Raw genomic sequence first — 14,029 nt, forward strand, 5'->3', positions numbered from 1 at the left:
CCTAGTACCTTGAGGTAGACGAAAAACATTAATAATGATTTGTTTTGAGATTAAGTCGGTTTAATTTTATCTTTTTCTATGTCAAATAATCGATGACTTGTAGGTGGTTCCCTGGTGGTGCCGATCCCACTCCTTGTGCTGGGAGATGATCGTGGACAGGTGGTTGTCCAACGACTTTGCTGAGAACCACGCGAGGCAGCGGGACCAGCGTCTGCTGAGGCGAGGTGCTACTCACCATCAAGGCAGCCGCAGCCTCCCGGCCTACAAACAAGCATATGTAAGTGATTTCTTTTATCTTATTTGACGCTGAGTTCTGCCTTATTTCTCACCATCTTGCCGTCTTACTCGCAGGAGGCTGCACACCCAGGCGTGGAGGTCTCGGAGTTCTCTGCGTGGGCTATGTCCCACATGGGCAGGGCGTCTTCCTCTGTCTCCTTCGACCCGTTTGCCCCGCGCGAGGTGTACTCCGACCCGACCGTGCACACTAAGGTCTAAGAGTACACCTCAAAGGTGAGGGAGGTCCATGGGGAAGATTACGATGTGCGCACTGAGCCCATTGATGCAGAGACCATCATGAGGCTAGGAGGAGGCAAGAAGCATGGCCGGTTGTGGATTGCAGACGACGCCATCAACTCCACCACTGTTCCCTCTCTCGACGTGCTCCGAGCACGGAGCACGAGCTCCAGCCAGCCCATACGCCCACGGCCTAGTCCGTCACTGCAGCGGGTCGACGCTCTCGAGGTACGTCCTGTTTTACTCGTCGTACGTTCATCTTTGCACACCTAAGTTACATTTGCATTACTGAAACATTGAAGTTTGTATTGCAGGCCGAGCTGCAGGCCCAGAAGCTCGTGGTCGAGGCTCAGAGCACGCAACTGCAGGCCCAGAGGGAAGCGTTCGCGGCCCAGGAGAGGAGGATGCAAGAAATGGAGGCCTTCATGCGGAGTGTCCAGCAAGGGAGTGTACCTTTGCCGTTGGCAGCACCTCCACCGCCTACTCCTACAGCCACTCCTGTAAGTATGAAAATTCACTCTTACTAGATGCTTCCTTGACATACAACCATGGTTGACATACAAACTTACTAGATGCTTAACATAGAAACTTACTAGATGCTTGACATAGAAACTTACTACATGCTTGCACTAGCTATGACATACACCAATGCTTCACATAGAAACTTACTAGATGAATCTCACACATGCAACCTCTTATCCTTTTTGCAGCTTCCGTCGGCGGGTTCGAATAACCCCGCTAATGCGTCACCGAATGAACCATCGTGTCATAGGCCGCTTTTTTGAGGAGTTGTGCTTCGTCATGTGCTTGGACTTGAGCTTCACTTGTGGTTGTGACTTGTGCTTTGACTTGATGGACTGTGTTTGTGAATTTATGACTTGTGATTGTGATATTTGACTTGTGGTTGCGATATATTGTTATTTGAGTTGTGGTTGTGATATAATGTGTGAAAATGGTTTCGTTGTGATATATATGTGATTATTGTGATGTTTGTGATATATATATGACATGTGATATATATTTGAACTGTTTGTGTCGGTGGAATGCAAAAAACAAAAAAAAAATTGTAGTTTCAGTTGATTTGCCGAGTGCAATGGTCATGACACTCGGCAAAGCTGAGAAACTTTGCTGAGTGCCAGGACAGTGCACTCGGCAAAGATTTTTTTTTAAAAAAAGCAAAAAATCTTTGCCGAGTACCAAGCCGAGAGGCACTCGGCAAAGAGTTTTTTTAAAAAAAATAAAAAATGTCTTTGCCGAGTGCCTTGCCGCCGTGGCACTCGGCAAAAAGTTTTTGAAAAAAAATGTCTTTGCCGAGTGCCCAAACTGTCGGCACTCGCAAAGACGCCGTCAACGGAGCAGCGCCGTTGACGGCTGCTTTTCTTTGCCGAGCGCCGCTGTTGGCCCTCGGAAAATGCTTTGCCGAGTGCCCGACAACTGGCCCTCGGCAAAGAGCTTCTTTGCCGTTAAATTTTTTTCTGAGGGCTCTTTGTCAAGGACGGCGCCCGGCAAAGCCTTTGCCGAGGGCTTTTAGGCCTTTGCCGAGGGCCTGTGCCCTGGGCCCTCGGCAAAGATGCTCTGTCCGATAGTGATGAACGTGTGTTTGCTAATCCGTCACAACGTATGTTTAAGTTGATGCAAGTTTCGTAGCTTCTATATATAGATATATAAGGGCTTCCACGATGCTCCAGTAGTCCAGTCTGGATTGTAGCCTTGCGAGGACTCTCGTAGGTTCGGGCACGACGCGGGGAAAAGAAAGGAGAAAATGGTGACTTGCAAAGAAGAATCGGTGGCTTGAGTAGAACAACAGGTGGTCCACGGAGAGAGATATAGAGACTGAGAATGCTGCGGGTGAGTGCGCAGAAACGTTATTTTAGGCCATGTTTAGATTGCAAAAAATTGCAACCTGATGAATAGTAACGTTTTCGTCTTATTTGGTAAATATTGTCTAATCGTGGACCAACTAAGCTCAAAAGATTCATCTCGTGATTTCCAACTAAACTGTGTAATTAGTTATTTTTTTTATCTACATTTAATGCTCCATGCAAGCGGCTAAAAATTGATGTGATGGAGAGAGAGTGAAAAAACTTGGAATTTGGAGGTGATCTAAACAAGGCCTTAGTTGGAAAAAGCAAACAAATTAGTAACACTGGTGGGTCTAGAAGTAATTAATAGCCTGCATTAGTGGTTCGTTACATTCGTCTGTCCAAACCTATGCGAAACGTACGTCGCTTTTATTTGAGACCAACGTGAACTACTAGCTGCTTACATGGTCACTGTCCTAACTATGACTTAAGGCTTCTTTGTTCGCCTAGTAGCTATTAAATTTAGTAGCTTTTAGTCACTTTAGTAACTTTTAATCAAACACTATGACTAAAAGCTACTAAAAGAGCTTTAGTCATCTCTAGTAACTCTGAAGTTACTAAAATATACTAAACTGTTTAGTAGCTAAAGTTTAGTAGCTCGAACCACACATCCCCTTAGACTGACTCCAACGGAATAGGCATCGCGTGACCCAAACCCAAAATGGGTTGTCTACCGTGTTTTATCGGCATCAAACGAGCTCCAACGGAGCAGGCAAACGAGCGACGCATTTTAGGTGCCAGCCGACGCGGGACGCAAATATGTGTCCGCTCTCCGTCATTTGCGTCTCCACACGCTGGCCTCCCACCGTCCTCTGCTTTGCACTCATCCCCAATCTCTCCTGTGTCGCCTGCCGCTGCATCCGCCACCTCGCGGCGACTGTCGTGGCCGCGCCCGGCGAGGCTGCGAGCTGCCTCCTCTGCCACCGCCATGGCCGCGCGCACCCGGCTCCGGTGAGGCCTCGGGGCCGCCCGCATCCGTCACATCGCCTCGCCGCGCCTGCGAGCTCCGGCGCCCTTCATCCCACGGCGTGACACCGGCGACTCCTACTGCCAAGGACAAGAAGAAAGAAGAACAGGTGCTATTCACGCCGCCGGCGGCTACCCCGTCCTTGCAGACCGCGCACTCATCCCCCTCGCCTTCCTGGCCGGCCGCGACGACGGCGGACGGGAGCGCCTCGACGGCGGATCTGGCGGCCGGGGCCTTGTTCTTGAGGAACATCCCCTCCCCGCTTGCCACGAGCACCTCGTACGCCGCCTCGTCGGAGCAGTAGGACGCGCTGGGGGAGTAGGAGGACTCCAGGGTCCGGTGGATCTCGTCGCCGGCAAGCCGGGGATGGTGGATGTGGATCGACGAGGAAGCCATGGATGCGCGGTGGGGACGGGAGCGGCCCGACGCGGCGTTCCGGCCTTCTCGTTTGCGTCGGTCGTTGGAAAAGGAAAGTTTTGGGTCTGTGACCCGTTCGCTGTACACTACCCAAATCATGAAATGCCTCTCGTGTTTAGGTGTGCGCCGTTGGAGACAGTCTTACCTAAACCACTAACACAAATGTGATGTGATTTGATAGACATCATGTGGGACGTGGAAGACAGAGCACGGCGCCTGGGGGTGGCCTTTACCTTCCTTGCATTGCATTGCATTGCATACGCGAACACCCACACCCAGAGTCCCAGTGACCGTACAGCCACCGTGACTGACGTCGTCGGCCACCGAGGGAGCTTTGGGCCCCCGCGCACGTCATCTACTTTTACACGTGCTGACCGAGACCTCTCCTGCCCCCGGTAGTCAAACCTTGTGTTCGTGGTGGACAGCGGACAGGTGTTTTCTTTTCTTGTCTTTCCTATTTTTTTTAATTTTTAACTACCAGTTTTACCGCACGGTGATTGATTTTTTTTCGGATGGCACCCTATGGTTTCCGCAAGTTCCACGGATGGACCTTACTTGGATGCTACTCATGCTCTAGCTGTTTTGCCGGGCTGCAACTGCAACACTGCGCCGCGCGATCCGGTTTCAGGCCCCTTGTTAGTTGCGAAAATTTTTGACTTTCGTTTTTATTTGGTAAAAATTATTTAATTATGGACTATTTAGGCTTAAAAGATTCGTCTCACGATTTCTCGACTAACTGTGTAATTAATTTTTTTTTCGTCTACATTTAATATTCTATGCATATGCCGCAAGATTTGATGTGACAGAAAATCTTGAAAATTTTTAGTTTTTGGCTTGAAACTAAACGGGGCCTCAGCTCCTCCGCCTCCTCCTTGGAACGCAAGTCAAATTCACGAGAATGCTGACATGACATGCCGAGGCTGACGACCGTTTCTTTTCTTGTTTGCAAAGGGGGAAAAAAGTAGTAGTATCCCTCGTTTATACGTTGTGATCCTGAAATCAGAGCTTACTAAAAATACCTTGAATTGGATATAAATTAATAAAAATACCTTGAATGGTAGAAATAAGTGGTCAGGCTGTTTGTTGAGCCGTTTTATGGCCTGGATCGAAAGAATAACGGTCGTTTATCGTTAAAACATTGTTATTTTAGAATTACACAGTATAACGTAGACGATCATAACGTACGTACACTCACCTCCATCAACGTCCGCATGCAATTCCTACCCACGTAGTAAGCTTCTTCGAAGACTCGTTTAGGCTAACACTATTTTTGAACTTGTCTTTTGCTGGACGTAAAATAGACACATTAGTACATATACCAATGGTAATATCTCACCTTCGGATGTCTTTTTTTTTAAAAAAAAATAGAATGTGAAATCAGAGGCTTTTTGCTAGCTAATTTCAAGCAATTGGTAAATTGGCCAAGGCAAGTACTTTTTTCCTTTGGTAAAACGATAACATTAGTTAATTTAACAATGTATACATTTCTCAGTTCAAACATAATTCTTCCGTTTTACGTGCAACGCATATGTAATAAAAAGTAAAATTCAATTAAATATAACCTATGGCAGCCCAAATATTCATTTCTACCAGCATATATAAACTGCAAAATACAAATACTCCTGACTTGGTCTACATATATTTTTTTAACTGAAGTAGTAAGAAACTGTACCCCAAGTCAAAACATAGTCCCGAGTACTGTACAACTGACCGTTAGAGTTGTAATAATACCAAACTATACGAGGTCCTCATCGCAAAACATCCGTCTTATTCTCCCCTGCGCCGCCCCCTGTTTTTTCCAGCCTTTTTTTTTTCCTCTCTGTCTATCTAATTTCTGGTGGAGGCGAGCAGATAGACAGGAGAGAGAACGCACGCAGGAAAGAGAGAAAGAGGGACAGAGGAGGCGCTCTCCTCGCGATTGGACAAGGCGCGAGCACCCCGAGGGCGCGCGCGCGATCCCCGAGGCACGGGGGGTGACAGCCTCGCCGTCGCCGTCGCCGGGGCGGCCGTTCCGAGCTCCCGTCCCGCCTCGGCCCGGCTCGGATTTCGTGGGATCCGGCCAAGAAACCCCGCGGTTGGTGAGGAGGAGAGGAGAGGAGGGGAGAGGAAGGGAGGGGGCGTGAGGGGATGGGCGTCGGTGCGGCGGAGCCCAAGGAGCAGGCGGGCGGCAAGGAGGACAAGGCCGCCGCGGTGTCGTGCTCGATCTGCCTCGACGCCGTGCTCGCCGCTTCCGGGGAGAGGTCCACCGCCAGGCTGCACTGCGGCCACGAGTTCCACCTAGGTAAATTGTCCCTGGATCTGTCGGTGGATTGTTGGCTTGTGGTTCAATTGCGGGTAGGTGCTATTTTTGGGCTGGGCAGGCAAATTGGATGTGGGGACCCTTAAATGTGGCCAAATTCGTGAATAAATGGTTTGATTTTGCGGAATTAGGACCGGTTCATAATTTATAGCTGCCACCGTGCTGAATTTTGGGCTAAAAGTTCTAAAGGTCGGATCTTTTCAGCTGTATAGGCATAAGCTTTTGTTGCATGAACAGGTTTCGTGGATGAATTTTTGCTATTTTAGCTGGCTCCATATGTAGGTACTGTTTGTGAGCTAGATTTGATACCTGAGGATGATTTGGGAGTGTAAATGGTTCTGAATTTTAGAACAAGGTTCCAAATGTTTGATTTTTTTGTGTGACCTTGAATAATTTATGGTGACATTGAAGGTTTTATGAGCGACTTTTGTGCTCTATTAGTCTACTTGATAAAAAGCCCCAATTTTTTGGAACAATTTAACATTGGGAGGATGATTTGGGCAAGTACACCAGGTGGTTATTGACAGATTTGTGTAGCTTTTCTGTGGTTTTTGTTTAACTCTTTCAAAAATTGGAAGTGTACCTGCTCTGTTTTTGTTTATGGTATAAGTTGAGCCTGTTTGGCGTAACCTTGAGGTGAGCAATGGGGAGTTTTCCTAGAAATTTTGGGGTCTTGAGCTATTTTATTGAACTTTGTTATAGATTCGGATTTTAGAGTTTGCTGGTTCTTCAAAGGGATTTAAGAACGTTTCAAATGCAAATATTGAAACTTGGGCAAAACTAAAAATGACACAAATTTGAGTTGTCAACTTGATGATCTCATTGGACAGTCTTTGTTGTCTGCTGTAATGAATTTAACCTCATATCCTCACCTATTATATTCCCTTTTATGCTAGATTTATAATTATGTGCAATTTGAATCTTTAGTAAATACTAGGCTGTCAGCTGTTTTTAAGATGGCCAGTAAGAGGATTAGAGGAACTTTGCAGGTTTGTTGTTAACTTACCCTTAGGGATTGCTTGAATATATAGACTATAGAGATTCAGGTAAAATCCTTCCTGATATGTAGGGACATTGGACTAATATCTAGCGCACTCAAAAGAATTTGTGTGTAGTCTTTACAAATATTTAGTTGTTATCTTGATGAATGGAACCATGTGTGTCTTGTACATGCTGTATACTACTCACTAGAGTTAATTTTAGTGGTATCGATCTTCCGCAGTTTTGTTTTTAGCTCAACATTCCCTCATGTCATAAATATAAGTCATTTAGGACATTGACATGGTATACAAGGTAGATCTCTGATTTTTATTCTATAAAAAATGATATCTAATAAAAAAAGGATTATATTTTCATGATGAACCTACTAACATCAATCCTACCTTGTCAATCTATCTAGTTTTTTATACATTAGTGGTAAAAAAGCAAAGTTGAAAATGTGTGATCGGCAAGAATCTTAAAATGCCTTGTGTTTATTACAGGAGGAAGTATCCATATGGTTGTAATTGAGTTCTGATAGGGGGTTTGCTACTTCTGTGGTTTTCTGATGAAATATTGCTTTCTCCCAGTTATCTACAGCATTTGTACTAGGTTGAGGGTGGTTTTAGATGCTTCTGAATGTCTATGCCTATTTTTCTAAATATGGTCTTCAAATAGAGATTGGGATTTCGAGAACCCATGATATTGCAACATGCTTTCATGTATATCCAGGGGCAAATTTAAGGGGTTTTATCGGGGTTTGTCGACCCTGACAAAATGTATAAATCCTTTAGCAAAATACTGTTGAAGTTCAAGAAAATCTATATCATATAATGAAGCTGACCCTGATGACCCTGACAAAATTTATAAATGCTTTAGCAAAATACTGTGTATATCATTAATTCTTTAGCTGGCACGCCACTTACAAAAGGCCACGCGTAGATTTGAAATGTCTGACTTGATAAATTATCGGAGATAAAATAAGTATTACTTTTCCAAGACGTTCGATGCGGCTTCTGCCTGGTCTTTGAATATACAATTTGCTGTTCTTTAGCAAGTAATTTCTGGTTTGCAATGTCACTGTTCTGAACCTTAGTTCATTTGGGGATAGGGAGGATAACCATTGCCAGGAAGATGGCCAGGCAAAGTCGGCGTGGAGGGAGACTAGAGTATTTGGGGGAATTGGGAATTGGATTGTTTGTTCTTCATTGCTTGATTCAAATGAGGGCTGGTACATGGATTATATAGGCACTTGGCCTGCTAAATAATGGGAAATAAACTCCATAACTCCCCATAAATCCCCTAAATCTTGCCTTCCCTGCATGCTGATCCGCATGCTGCTCCTTGCTGATCCTTTGCGGACCAAATCTGGCTGCGGTAATTGCGCCCCCTCTGGTCACCATGCAACCCCTGGCTGCCCCACATGACAGTCACTGAAGTGAGATTAGATGCTGAATTGCTGATGGAGAATAGTTCTTCTCAAGGAATGTGCTTATTATGTGGTGTGAAGTTGTGCTAGTTTACTTCATTGCCACTGCTTATTCTACTATGCTGTCTTAATAACCTACTATTGTGTGAACTAATCAGGATCAAAGCAGTGCTCTGATTTTTCTTTGCTTGATAATCTTTGGTATGCTAAGTATAAGTTTTTTTCCCCAGATTGCATTGGATCAGCATTTAATGCCAAAGGGGTTATGCAATGCCCCAACTGCCGCAAAATTGAGAAAGGGAATTGGCTTTATGCAAATGGTTCCCGATCTGCACATGATGTTAGCATGGATGAGTGGGCCCATGATGAAGACCTTTATGATGTTAGCTACTCAGAAATGGTATGTGACTGTGTCAACCATACTCTTAATTATTTGTGCTTGTTAAAGAGACTTGATTTCTTGTTAGTTTTTGTGTTGGCTACATGCCTTTTTCTACTGAATTTTCCTATATTTCAATATGTACTCCTGATGCTTGATATGATTCCTCATGCCAACATGCAAATGGTGGAACTAACCATACTTTCCTTTTGGTGTACTTGTTATGCTACATGAACCTTTATTCAACGACTTCTACTAAGATCAAGAGCTTTATGTAGCATATTCAGTGTTTTAGAAACAATGCCTGAGTTAATTCAGCAATGTTCTTGCTACATGAATAATCCTCGGACCAAACACTGTCCCTTCTTAAGATAATTATTATTATAATGCATGTTTATGGTTCCTTGTTGCTTTTTTTTTTGAAACATTTATGCGGCTCGTATAAATCCTAGTTTGCTTTACTCTAATAAACCGCCCTAGTTTAGTTTATTTTTGTTGATTCTTCATTTGCTGGCATTGTTTTACTTGCAGAGGCAGTTCTTGTGCATGATTATCCTGATAATTTTTTATATTTCTGTTTTGTGCAGCCACTTCGCTTCCATTGGTGTCCATTTGGTCGCTTAGCACAACTTCCATCTTTATTTGAGTATGTTCTGCTTCACATGATTATTTTTTCCTCTTGTTTAACATTCTGTTCAAGGATTCCATGCACACAGTTTCATCTATCTAATTGATTACGGGCCAGTAGGTTTAACATACAAGCCACATTATTTACCAACCTGCTTTTACCTTGCTATAGATTCATACACATGACTCATATCATTTGTTCAACTTAAATCCCTCATTGGGGATTGTGGATGGCGATAATAGGTGCTTTACTTAGGGTGTATTGAAGAAAACAAGTGAGCCAATCCTAAGATCGATAATTTATTTTCTAGTTGGTAACCATGCGAGAAAAACTGATGCAGGGCAACCGAGCTATTTGCTTTTTTTTTAAGCTTACATGCCCCCCCCCCCCCCCCCCCCCCCCCCCCCCCACCCACCCACACACACACACTTTTTTTTTCTCAGAAGCATAGTTCAAGTAATGATTGACAATCCATATTGCCATAGTGCTTCATGTGTAATACAAGGAAATTCTCATGGAGGATACTCGGTGATTTTTGCTGGAAACTTGATTATTTGTGTTGATATGCAATCCTGAACAATCTACAATAATATATTCCAGATTCCACACCTGCTAGTTTGACCAGTGCTTGGTTGAAAATCATGTATCAAGCACTATGGCAATATGCATGTTCGTTCCAGTTATCTCCTAAGATCATATCTGATATATCAACAAACCTGTCTATCTGTTCTCTTGCTGTGAATCCCACTCTTTTCCTGTTACCTGTTATGGAAAAATTAGTGCTATTCACTTACACCTTCCCTTTTTCTGTCAGGGAAGGAGAATCATCACCTCCAATTACATGTAAGTTCTGATTTGCATTGAGCAATTCGTAGTAAAATTGAAATTTACATTGAACATGTTTGGATATTGGTCTTGCAGTTCATGACTTCATGGGACAACATGTGTTTACGGAGCAAGTAGCTGTATCTGCTGCACCAGGGACAACTCATCCTTGCCCCTATGTGGCATACTTGCATCCTCTTCCACCACTGACGTCATCGTCAAGCTCCCATGTCCCTGAGAGAACTATGGATCGTCCTGCATACCATGATCATTGGAACCCCATGGCTGGTCCATCAGATGTTAGGCCCATGCAAACAATGCAACCTGCTGATTTCCATCATAGCCATTGGGCACACGTGCCCCATTCTTATGCTCAACCCAACAGTAATAACGAGCAGCCAGGAATCCCTTTTGGAACAAGGGCTGCACGGGTTGATGGTGATAGCCAACGTCGAGCATCTGTTGTTTCTCCATCTTACTTCAGTAATGGGTAAATTATACTTATCTCTCGTGAGTTGTGCTATGACTTTGCTATGAAAATACGAAATTCTGAATTCATGCATTGTACTCTGAGAAGATGCACCATTTTTTAGTAAAATGAATCTAAACAAACAGTGAAAACCTGGGTCTCTTAGCATATATCATCTGTGAATATTGTTAAAAAATTTCTTGTGCATATTTCTCGATGTTAGATTGGTGCCTTTGCCTCGACAGCATTACTCAATTTTCCTTTGTTTAATCTTTACCGACATAATAGGCTGGGAGAATAAATCTAGAAAAAAAGCTATATTTGCTACAACATCAACTATTGCCATACAGTCTAGCATCTTATCCATTGCTGTGAATACTGCTGTTATAATGATTTTTTTTGTTTGCAGATCTGGTTCCAGATCTAGACCTCCCAGTGTTCCTCCTCTGATGCCTCCATTCATGAGGGCTCATGGCAGCATCAGCGAACAGTACCAACAGAATTCATCATCTAGCCTATTTGCTGGGGCCCATAGGTCAGGAGGCATGCGACCTGCCCCAACACCTCTACCAGGGAACCCCACCTTTTCCTTGTTCCCGCCGGGTTCATCTGGCCATAGTTCGATGGAGACTGATGACGTGGGAGGGAGCCGGTTCTACGCCTGGGAGCGTGACCGGTTCGCCCCGTACCCGTTGATGCCCGTGGACTGCGAGACAAGCTGGTGGACCTCACAGCAGCAGTCTCATAGCACATCAGAGCCTACATCCGCTCCAAGGAGGCTGTTTGGGCAATGGCTCGGCGTCGGCAGGTCGTCCCCTGAAAATAGATCGCCCGAGGGCTCTTCGTATCGGCAAATGCACTCACCGCGGATGTAGACCCTCGCTGCTGGAGAATCCAAAGTTTATTTGGAATCTGAGTTGCTTGTAAGAAACGATGGGAAACCCATTGTATTAAGTTAAGCCGGGCTGCACCGTAAAACTTTGGGACATGTTCGAGGGGCCAGAAACAGGAAATGATCCGGCTGAGAGGATATTTTGATTTGGTTTATGTGAATTCCATCTCGTACATATTTGAAATCAAGTTGGGATGTTCGGAGCTTCGAAATGTGACGCAATTTCTTATGCTGCAATTCTGTTGACCGATGGATTTCAAATGGCTATTGCATTTCCGTTGCAATGGTACCTGTTGAGCCGTAGATGTTCGTGTTCGTATCGTAGCATGTGAAGGATTACCTTTCATGCAGTTTCCTGTTTCCAACAAAATAAAATAAAATTTTGGTTAAACACGTACTATTGACTTGCAGTGGGTGGCATTCGTTGTGTTAGCATTGTAAAATGTTGAAATGAGGTACGGAATGGACCGACAACGCCAGCACTAGGGGCACGGATTGCAACGAAAATACAAAAATACAGTAGTACTGTACCTGCAAAGCGGCCGTGGAAACATATTTTGTGCCCTTACGTTATTTATTGAAAAAAAGCGCAGTTGAATTTCTACAAGAAGATTGTTAAATTTAACTGTTCTTTAGTAATGTCCAAAGTTGTCCTGGAAATGTGTGCCCTCGTGTTAAGCAAGTTCGTGTGTCTATTTTTGGCATACATACACAAAATTACAAATGCTTGTTTGTCTATGTGCATTTGGGTTTTTTTTATACTCCCCCTTTGGAAGAAAGAATATAATTCTTGTTTTTGAGGAGCAAAAAATTTTAAGTTCAATCAAATCTGTAAAAGATACCAACGTCCATGATTCCAAAAATTATTTGGAGATATAAGTGTTAATATTATTTTTCTATAGACTTGATTATAATTACAATTCTCGTTTTTAAAAAGCCAATAATTTTAAATTCAATTAAATTCCGATAGTGATACCCTCAGGACGTCTGTCCTTACTGGACAGGACGGACGCATCTGCTCCTGCGCCTCGCATCGTGCGCCCCCACGCCTCGTGCCTCGTGCCAAAGGATAGGACGACGCGCCTGGCCTCGCGTCCCGCCGCCCCGCGCATTGTGCCTCGTTCCAAAGGATGGGACGAACACGCCTGCCCCCATGACTCGTGTTGCGCACCCTTGCTCGCGCCTCGTGGTTCCCGTCGTGCCGCGATCCATCGGAGTGTCAACCGCGCCTGCTTCGAGCTCCGCGTGAACGAGCCTTCATTGTGGTGCAACAAATAGATGAGCACATGTTGCAACCGTATGTTTCGTGCATTTCAGATGTATGTTGCATATGTTTCATCTGAACATTGCAAACGTAGATCTGGTGTTGCATATGTTGCAATACTATACACGTATATTGCAAGTGTATGTTTCAAATGTTCCAGCTGTTTTAAACGTATGTTGCAAGTGTTTTTATCTAGATGTTGCATATGTTGCACTGGCTATACACGTATATTACAAGTGTATGTTTCAAATATTTCAGCTATTTCAAACGTATGTTGCTAGTGTTTTATCTGGATGTTGTATATGTTGCAGTGCCCATACACATATGTTGCAAGCGTATTGTTATAAATATTTCATCTATTTCGGACGTATGTTGTAGCAAATGCTTTTATGTTGCAAGTATTTCATTAGCAGGCACCGCTAAAGGGTGCAGACAGAGGTGGCCTCCTTGGGCGCAACGGTCTCCACGCGCGGGAAGCCAAATGGGCACGACAGCAGGCGCAGAGCACAAAGACATCATGGGAGTGCGCGACCAGGCGTGGCCCATCATTGTTGCTCCGGATGGCAGCGGGCACGATGATTTCCTCCACAAGCGTGCACGGTCAAATCGGGACCCAGCGACAGAGGCACGAGAGAAGGAGCACGTGCTGGCGCTGCGTGGGAAAGCCGGATATGGGGCGGGCAGCAGGTGCAGGACGTCTGGACGTCCGAGCACTAGACGTCCCCATTAAATAAATTATATAAAAATACCAACATCTATGATTCAAAAAATTAGGATTTAACGGCGCTACGCTTTCATTGGTAGGCGACGTCGCCGTCGACAGCGAGACGTCTGTGGTGACTTCGTGAATCTCGAGATCTGCCGGCTCAGTTCTTCGAAGGTGCTCATAGGGGTAGGATTTGCGTACGTGTATTCATATGGGTAAGTGTGCGTGCGTGTTGCGGGCGTCTGCGCTGTACCGTGTAATTCTAAAAAAAATTATTTGAAGATATAAGTGTTGATATTATTTTTTTACAAATTTCAATAAATCTTAGAATTGTATTTTTTGGACGAGGGAGTAAATTAACCGCAAACTCACAGCAGCACAGTTAGATTTTTTCAAAAAAT

The 14,029-nt window shown here is 44.5% G+C and overlaps 1 protein-coding gene across 1 annotated transcript; it reads left to right on the forward strand.

Moving 5' to 3' along the window:
- The first annotated feature begins 5,585 nt into the window (after positions 1-5,585).
- On the forward strand, positions 5,586-11,870 carry LOC136512905 (E3 ubiquitin-protein ligase IPI1-like). The gene is made up of 6 exons (XM_066506916.1): positions 5,586-6,040; positions 8,696-8,865; positions 9,432-9,490; positions 10,287-10,315; positions 10,394-10,787; positions 11,176-11,870. The coding sequence occupies exons 1-6, from the start codon at positions 5,887-5,889 to the stop codon at positions 11,639-11,641; spliced, it is 1,272 nt and encodes a 423-aa protein (XP_066363013.1). The 5' UTR covers positions 5,586-5,886; the 3' UTR covers positions 11,642-11,870.
- Positions 11,871-14,029: the final 2,159 nt, after the last annotated feature.

Source organism: Miscanthus floridulus, chromosome 16 (assembly GCF_019320115.1).
Source record: "Miscanthus floridulus cultivar M001 chromosome 16, ASM1932011v1, whole genome shotgun sequence".
In the NCBI taxonomy this organism is placed as follows: Eukaryota; Viridiplantae; Streptophyta; class Magnoliopsida; order Poales; family Poaceae; genus Miscanthus; species Miscanthus floridulus.

What these genes read in the sequence shown, in the direction of transcription:
- LOC136512905 (XM_066506916.1), top strand. Translation starts at nt 5,887, where the DNA reads ATGGGCGTCGGTGCGGCGGAGCCCAAGGAGCAGGCGGGCGGCAAGGAG. An exon ending in CGGCCACGAGTTCCACCTAG is followed by an intron (nt 6,041 to 8,695) that starts GTAAATTGTCCC and finishes TTTTTTCCCCAG; the next exon opens with ATTGCATTGGATCAGCATTT. An exon ending in CCATCTTACTTCAGTAATGG is followed by an intron (nt 10,788 to 11,175) that starts GTAAATTATACT and finishes TTTTGTTTGCAG; the next exon opens with ATCTGGTTCCAGATCTAGAC.